This window comes from Octopus bimaculoides, chromosome 22, assembly GCF_001194135.2.
Source record: "Octopus bimaculoides isolate UCB-OBI-ISO-001 chromosome 22, ASM119413v2, whole genome shotgun sequence".
In the NCBI taxonomy this organism is placed as follows: Eukaryota; Metazoa; Mollusca; class Cephalopoda; order Octopoda; family Octopodidae; genus Octopus; species Octopus bimaculoides.
Window position 1 is genome coordinate 9,209,763 of NC_069002.1, and position 8,670 is coordinate 9,218,432.

General features: G+C 35.7%; 1 protein-coding gene across 1 annotated transcript; it reads left to right on the forward strand.

Moving 5' to 3' along the window:
• The first annotated feature begins 599 nt into the window (after positions 1-599).
• Positions 600-8,652, forward strand: LOC106874147 (uncharacterized). Its single transcript, XM_014921765.2, has 10 exons — positions 600-804; positions 2,457-2,615; positions 2,938-3,021; positions 4,177-4,265; positions 4,824-5,006; positions 5,223-5,360; positions 5,856-5,911; positions 6,226-6,362; positions 6,660-6,784; positions 8,177-8,652. The coding sequence occupies exons 2-10, from the start codon at positions 2,492-2,494 to the stop codon at positions 8,336-8,338; spliced, it is 1,098 nt and encodes a 365-aa protein (XP_014777251.1). The 5' UTR covers positions 600-804; positions 2,457-2,491; the 3' UTR covers positions 8,339-8,652.
• Positions 8,653-8,670: the final 18 nt, after the last annotated feature.

The window sequence follows — 8,670 nt, forward strand, 5'->3', positions numbered from 1 at the left end:
GTACTTATTTTTTTTTGGACAGCGAAAGGATAAAAGGCGGCCCCGGCAGAATTTGAACTTAGAACGTAAAGACGGACGAAATACCTCTAAGCAATTTGTCCGGCGAGAACCGTTGTGAAATCATTGGACAAAAAATGATGATGATAATGATGATGATGATGTGTGTGTGTGTGCGTGTGTCCATGCGTGCGTAAACGTGTGCGTGTGTCCATGCGTGCGTAAACGTGTGCGTGTGTCCATGCGTGCGTAAACGTGTGCGTGTGTTCCTCCACCCTAGTCACTTGATAACTGGTGTTGTTTTGTTTACATCCCCGTATCTTAGTGGTTCGCTAAAAGCGACTAATAAGTACCAGACTTCAAAAATAAATCAAATTAAATAAGCAAGTACTGGAATGATGCATATGACAGGTCATGGAAACCTTTTTAACCCGTCGAAATAGTCTTACCAGAGGCGGGCCGTGTATGAGATAAAATATGCAGGGTTAAAGGTCAAAGCTTTGCTTTCTTGTCTGTCTAGTCTAAGATAGGCTTTTGTGATTGTTTTAATTATTTTATTACGCCCACTCACGCACATACGCCTATTAACACGTACACATGCATAGAGTAAAAGGTCAAAGTATATACGCGCGCGCGCGTGTGTGTGTATGCATGTATGTATGTACGTATGTATTATATATTACATACACCTTCATAGATAGATACACACGCGCGCACGCATATTAAAACAAGGGAGGTTACTCTAAAGTAATTTTTCAACATATTTGAATCATCCTTTTGTCATTGTTTTTATTGCTTCTGTCTCAGGTAAGAATTTTGTTTTTGTTTTCTTTTGGTACTTGTGATTGTTTATTTTAATGCATACATACACACACACATATAAAATAATGGATGTCTTAATACAGAAATACTTGAAATCCTTAAGGTTTTTTTTACAAACTTTATCACGCTTATGTGGTTTGAAGATTTCTTCGTTCCACGTCGATCCTGACACGCGGGATCTTCAACAAATGTCTTTTTATTCTTCGAAGACCTCCACCAAAGAATATACACATGTCTTGAAATATTCATTCCATCCGAGTTTGCACGGGTAATCTTTCAGAAATTTAGTGAACCGTTATGTAACGCAAGGCTTTATGTATCGTTACGGTTATTTGGCTCCGTTAGAACCGATTGCCTAAGATATTTACAGTTCACAAAATGCAGAATATAATTCTTTTTTTTTTTTCCTTAAAAAATAGTTTCTCATTAGAAAACTTCCCATTTAATTACACGAAATAATATTGATGTGTTTACCCAGGCTTGGCTGTGTGGTAAGCAGAATGCCTCCTCACCATATTGTCTTGGGTTCAAACCCTTTGCAAACACCCTGGCCGAGTCTTCCACTACAGCTCTGTGCCGACCAAAGCCTTTTGAGTGGATTTGGTAGACGGAAACTAAGGGAGTCCAAGTGTGTGTATGTGTGTGACTACCGCTTGGCAACCGGTGTTTGTTTGTTTACGCCCCTATGCCTTAGTGGTTTCGGCAAAATGAGACCGATAGAATTAGCAACAAACTTAAAAATAAATACTGGAGTCGATTTGTGCAACTAAACCTTTCGAGGAGGTACCTGAGCATGGTTGCAGTCAAAAGACTGAAACAAGCAAAAGATAGAAGATATGATCATTAACGCAAATAAATTATTAGTGGTGGTCACAACTGGATTTACCGCCAAGTATAGCTGCAATAGGTTAAGAAGGAACTTTTTGTTGAAATTCTAGAATAACACAAAAGACACAAAACAATGAAGATGAACTTTTTGGAGCAAAATAATTTGGTGAACTTTGGGAATAGCTATCTCGAATAAAATGACGAAAGAATAAATTCGTTTCAATCGTGGAAGCTACCTCGAAGGTACGATCGGGACAGGTGAGATATTTAAAAAAACATGGAAGCACATCTACACTAGTGTACCCTCCCACAACTTTGTTTCCTCATAACATTCTGAAAAATGAGTATTTTTTTTTAAGAGGTTTTCTTCAAATATCTCTCAGAGGATGTAGATTACGACTATATAGAAATTTACTGTAAAAAAAATTCTTTTAATTAAAAAAAATAATAAATTGTACACGTACGTACTGACATATATATCTACAAAATGAAACTTGATATTTTGAGAAAAATGAGATGTCAGTCGGTATGTATATATGTACGCCTACCAGTTTTTTTTTTTTTTTTTTTTTTTTTTTTTTCACTACATTCCAATAATTGTAATTTACAACATCTGAAAACTATTTCTAGAAAATTTTCCTTTAAAAATAACTATTTTTCTAAATTTTATGAGGGAGCAGAGTCAGAATCCAGACACACTTATACAGAGATCCTAACATGGATTTTTAAAAAGGATTTTCTTTTAAGTAATTTTCAAGTGTTTTTTTTTTGTTTGTTTTTTTTTTGTTTTTTTGCAATGTGGGATACAGATCTGTTTCAAGTCCATTAAGTTACTGCTGCAGTGATGGCCCCAACAATTGTGGATTTGAGAAGTGATACAGTCACAAAACCTTCCCAGGCCATGAGAGAGGTCATTGCAAATGCTGAAGTGGGAGACGATGTTTTAAGAGAAGATCCAACTATCTTAGGTAATATTTAGGTCATTGACTTTCCTTTCTTGTAATAATAGTAGCAACATGCATATTTAAATAACAGTTACACACACACGCACATACATTCACACTGTCATACAGACAAACATAACCATGTGTGTGAAGTTTCTAACTGCCGACAAGGCATATCTGAAGCTTTCATCTTTCCTTAAGGTATAGAAACCAAATAGCAGCCACTGAAGCTATGCCACTGAAAATTTCCTTCTTCTCATCAGTTTCAAAAGCCTCAGGGTTGCCACCATCAATATCAAAAGAGCACTATAAAATGTATATAAAAATGCAATTTTTATAATTTCAGCCTTAGAAGAAAAATGTGCAAAACTTCTTGGCAAAGAAAAGGCCTTGTTTGTTCCTTCTGGGACCATGGCAAATTTATTAAGCAGTAAGTTATTACGTAATGTTTTATTTGGACTTTATTTGTATTCATTGTCTTTCAATATGAGTCAGTTTGTCATGGATACTAACAACATAATGTATTTAGTCAATCTCAACTATTTTTATTACCTTCTGGCTCTCTTTTGTAGATATTCTTGAAGTATAGTCACTAATCTAAAACTTACTTTTAATTATATTAGAACTTTTAATTATATTAGAACTTTTAATTATATTTATTTTCTAAGTTCCAAGGTACATCTGTGAGATATACCTTGGAAGTAAGATCTAGTTGATGGCATCTTTGTACAGAATATTGATTGCATTTACAATGATATCAAAGATACCAAATTCTCTGTGAATCTGCTACAATTTGAGTCAGTGGGATTAGCCAAAAAAGCTTTGAGCATCAAATATGATAATCCTTGGCTGATGTACGCGAGGGTAGCTATCTTTGTTAATATGGATATGTAACATAATGGGTGAGGTATGTTGAATGTTTGACATGGTTATATTCAAGAAAGAGGAAGACTAAAGATGAATTTGAAAAAACATTGAAAGAGTTATCTATATTTTTGTATATTTCTTTCTTTCTGTAAAGTACCATATTTTCTCATGTATAAATCCTACTTGTTTTATACGTGATTGTAACTTAAAAAACTGGGTGAAACTTATATATGAAGCAAGACTGATATCAAGTTTGAGTATGAAGGGAAAAGATTTTGTGTCAAGATTTAATACTAAAGTAAGGTTGTGACTTCTACATTCATAAATACAGTAGTTATTTTGAATTTTTATTCACCAGATTGGCATTTAATGCTGCAAAATCAGTTGTAGAGATGTGAAATTTTGAATAAATGTAGCTTTCTCTTCTTCCATAATCTATATTTGTATTTTATGGATATTGCTGCTAATGCACCAACTTCTTAGAATTATGCTTAAGTATCGTGAGCCCTCTTCCGAGGTACTCATGCATAAATCACTCGGATTTCTCCTTAATTTTAACTGAAAAGTCTAGGGTGCAGCTTATATATGAAGCAAGGCTGATATCAAGTTGGAATATGAAGGGAAACAAATTTTGTACCAAGATTTAACACTAAATTAGGCGTGTGATTTATGCATGGAGTAAATAAGGTATTTAATTTCTTTTAAAATCCTTTAACAGCTATGAGTCACTGTCATGAAAGAGGTTTGGAAATTATAATTGGAGATCAAGCTCATGTTGGTATTTATGAACAAGGCAATGTTGCACAAGTAAGTAGCTTACCCATTGCTTTGTGTGTGTGTGCACACCTGCACATGTGTATATTTACATATATACACTACTACTACCTCTAATACTACTACTATCACCACCACTTCTACTGCTACTACCATCATCACGACTACTACCACCACCACTACCACCTTGTTGCTACATCACAGTTTTTTCCCATGCACTGTTTTCCTGAGCTTCCACTGACCACTCCCTTGTGTTCTTCTCCTTCCCATCCATTTTCACATTTATTCTTTCACATCAGGCATTCACCCCTTCCTCCATTCCATGATTTGTTATTGGAATATTTAAATACTTTGCTATATTTAAGGGAACATTTCAATGTAAGATTGGTTCTACAATTTAATAAATTTAATTTTGAAGTAATTATATAATACATTCCTCTAGGCAAAGATCACGTTTAAGATTGCCCTAAGTGACACGCAATGGTACTGAACTAAAGACTATATGGTTGGAAAGCAAGCTTTCCCTCAACCACATAGCCATACCTGCACGCATATTATAAATATGTAAATTTAGAATTATGCTCTTCACAGATTGCTGGAGTATTTGCAAGAATCATCCCCAACCAGAAAGATGGAACTCTTGATCTTGCTACAATTGCCAAGACAATATCAACAGGAGGTGACGCCCACCTCTGTAAAACGAAAGTTATCTACCTGGAAACTACTCATAATAGATGTGGAGGGAAAATATTACCTTTAGATTATCTACAAAAGGTAAGAGCAATTTTGTAAATTCATTTTATTCATCATTTGTATTAGATCTGTGAAGAGGCGGGTATTCATAAGTGTAGCTGGATCGGTGTGAAGACAGAATGAGACAATTTGGCACTGTTGGTGTTTAAAAACTTGGAATTAAACTACAAAAAAGGTAAAGCAAAATTATCAACTGTATTCTCTATTTTAACAGTTTAATAATTTATATTTTCCCAGGTGTATAATTTAGCACAGGAAAATGGTATCAAGGTGCATATAGATGGTGCACGCCTTATGAATGCAGCTGTTGGTCTCGGTGTTCCTGCTTCTGAAATAACAAAATACTGTGATTCTGTCAGCTTGTGTTTCAGTAAAGTAAGATATATGTTTGATGTTAACATAGTTAGGTGCAGGGGTGGCTTCCTGAACACATGATTCCGGGTTCAGTCCCACTGCGGGGCACATTGGGCAAGTGTCTTCTACTACAAGGTTTTTATTTCATGCTGACCATTTGATAAAATCATTAAAGTCATTTTATCCTTAATTCTATAAAGAATAAATATATATATGTGTGTGTGTGTGTGTGTATATATCAGCCCAAGACTATAGTAGAAGACACTTGCTAAAGATGCCATGCTGTGGGGCTGAACCAGAAACCAGTGGGAATGAACTCAGTATTACATGGTTGCAAAGCAAGCTTCTTAACCAGACAGCCATGCTTGCACTTTATGTATATTTCCAGAATATTTAATTTTTGGTTTAATACGATTTTTCTAAATTTATTTCTAAATCTAAAAAATATTCATTTCATTATCAATCCATTTCTGTGTTTCTAATATCTGTAAAAAATGTTCTTCAAACTATCTTCAGGGAATTGGGGCTCCAGTTGGGTCAGTTTTAGCTGGTACTGAATCTTTCATCACAAGGTTTGTATCAAGTGATATTACTATTTATTTCATATTGTAACATGTTAACAAATTCTTCCAGGATTAAAAAAAAATTTTGATTTAACAGAAAGTACAAGAACATTGGATTAAATATCTCCATCTTGCACAAACAGTTGTGATTGCTTCCTCTGAGGAAACTTCATCATCCTCATCATCATCGTTTAACATCCATTTTCAATGGGTTGGACGATTTGACTGAGGACTGGTGAACCAGATGGCTGCACCAGGCTCCAATTCAGTTGTCTTAATGAAATTATAATTAATTATATTTATTTCTTTTTTCTTGTTATCAGGGCCTTAAGAAGCCGTAAAGCTCTCGGAGGTGGAATGAGACAAGCAGGAATATTGGCTGCTGCTGCCATATATGGTTTAGACAGAGTTCAAGAAACCATTACAAGAGACCATGCTCATGCAAAGAAATTGGTCAATGGTAAATACATTTAATTATTATGATGCTTTGTATTTGGAAAAGTTGATTCCATGTCTCACCCAGAGACCTCAAGAGATAACAAGTTAGAAGTTCAAGTTGGTGTTATGATTAGGGTGCCATATATTTGGTTTATATGTGGTTGGGAAGAAAGCTTCTAACCACACTGCTATTCATGCGCCTATTTTATTTTATAAAATTTAATTATTTGATGAAATAATACTGAAATAATTATTTAATTAAAAATTAACTATTTTTTTATTTCATTTTGTGAATTGTTTCTCATTTTGTTGATTTCAGGTCTGAAAAATCTTTCTTCTTCGGCGGTGAAAGTAGAACCGGAAGAAGTCCAAACTAACATCATGTTTATTGAGATCAATAAAGACATTGCCTTCATTTCTGATTTAATTAAACGTTTAATGACGGTATGAAAGCTATTCCCTAATTTATTTATCCATTTCACTCTGCAAACAGTCACCAGTTTAAATATGAATATTTATAAAGAGAGAAAACTAAGAGTACCATAACCTGGTATATAGATTTGATATATTAATGTATGTATCATAATCATCATCTAACGTCTGCTTTCCATGCTGGCATGGGTTAGACGGTTTGATTGAAACTAGTAAACTGGGGAGCCTCACCAGATTCCAATCTGATTTGGTATGGTTTCTACAGATGAATGCCCTTCCTGACACCAACCACTCCAAGAGTGTTTAGGGGTGGTTTTTTACATACTGCCAGCATGGGTCCCAGTTATGTGACATTGGCATCAGCCACAACTATGATTTCACTTGGCTTGACGAATCTTCTTAAGCACAGCATATCGCCAAAGGCCTCGGTCACTTATTGCTTCCGTGAGGCCCAATGTTCAAAGATCATGTATATGTACACATGTGTGTGTGTGTATATATATATATATATATATATCGAGCGAGATCGTTGCCAGTGCCCCTGGACTGGCTTGTGCGGGTGGCACATAAAAGACACCATTTCGAGCGTGTCCGTTTTCGTGCGGGTGACACGTAAAAGCACCCACTACACTCTCTGAGTGGTTGGCGTTAGGAAGGGCATCCAGCTGTAGAAACTCTGCCAAATCAGACTGGAGCCTGGTGTTGCCATCCGGTTTCACCAGTCCTCAGTCAAATCGTCCAACCCATGCTAGCATGGAAAGCGGACGTTAAACGATGATGATGATGATGATGATGATGATATATATATATAAATACATATGATGTAGGCACAGGCATGGCTGCATGGTAAGAAGTTTGCTTACCAACTACATGGTTCCAGCTTCAGTTCCACTGTGTCTTTTACTATAGCCTTGGGCCAACCAAAACCTTGTGAGTGGTGTCGGTGGTGGTGGTGGTGGCAGTGGCGGCGGCCGTCGTCGTCGTCTCTGATTAAGAAGACCTGTGGTCAGTGGGGGGTCCCTACTATGACCACCTCGTTTATCTCTATATCAGGGCCTATCTTTCAAATATTTTCTTACAACCACAACAAAGCCACTACCATCATCATCACAACTATCACCAGTACCAATCAAAGGACCCTGTATGCGGTTTCTCAACCTTGCTAGAAACAACAGTAAATGTCCCTCAAATTGCACACAACCATTCTAAATAAGAATATAGGCCCTGATAAGAGAAAAACGAGATGGTTGTGAGCAGGAAATCCCTAGATCATAGGTCTGCTCAACCAGGATTGATCCAATGTGCTAAACATAAGCAGTGATTAGTTTTGATATATATTTGTTGTTTATTTATAATATTTTTTGTAAAAACGTTTATAGTATATTTTGCTTTTTTTTTCAACAGACCACTGATGATGAAGTAAAGGAGCTAGGGAAGGAGATCCATGTGCGTTGTGCAAATATGGGCCAGAGGATTCGACTTGTAACTAATTGGAATCTAAGTGAACAAGACATAGATGATGCCATCAAGAAACTGTGTTATGTTTTCAGTGAAAAAAACCTGTAAAAGATACTACAGAAGATAGATAGATAGATAGATAGATAGATAGATAGGTAAATTGTGCGTGCATGTGTGTGTGTGTGTGTATAGGGTGCACCAAGAGTCATGCACAAATTAAGTTCACTGACTTATTATATTCCTATCAAAATAAAGAAAATGAAAATATGGACACACACTCTTGTTTCTGTATTAAACCTAATACATAACTCCTTATATCTAACTCATCTCTGCAGTTTAGATGTCTATCTATCTATCTATCTCTTTATCTATCTATCTATCTATCTATCTGTCTATCACTCAGTCAATCTATCTATCTATCTATCTATCTATATATATAT

Excerpts from the sequence above, each read along its gene's own strand:
- LOC106874147 (XM_014921765.2), top strand. The coding sequence starts at position 2,492 with ATGGCCCCAACAATTGTGGATTTGAGAAGTGATACAGTCACAAAACCT. Across the intron at positions 4,266-4,823 it reads AACAAGGCAATGTTGCACAA|ATTGCTGGAGTATTTGCAAG; the intron begins GTAAGTAGCTTA and ends TGCTCTTCACAG. Across the intron at positions 6,785-8,176 it reads TAATTAAACGTTTAATGACG|ACCACTGATGATGAAGTAAA; the intron begins GTATGAAAGCTA and ends TTTTTTCAACAG.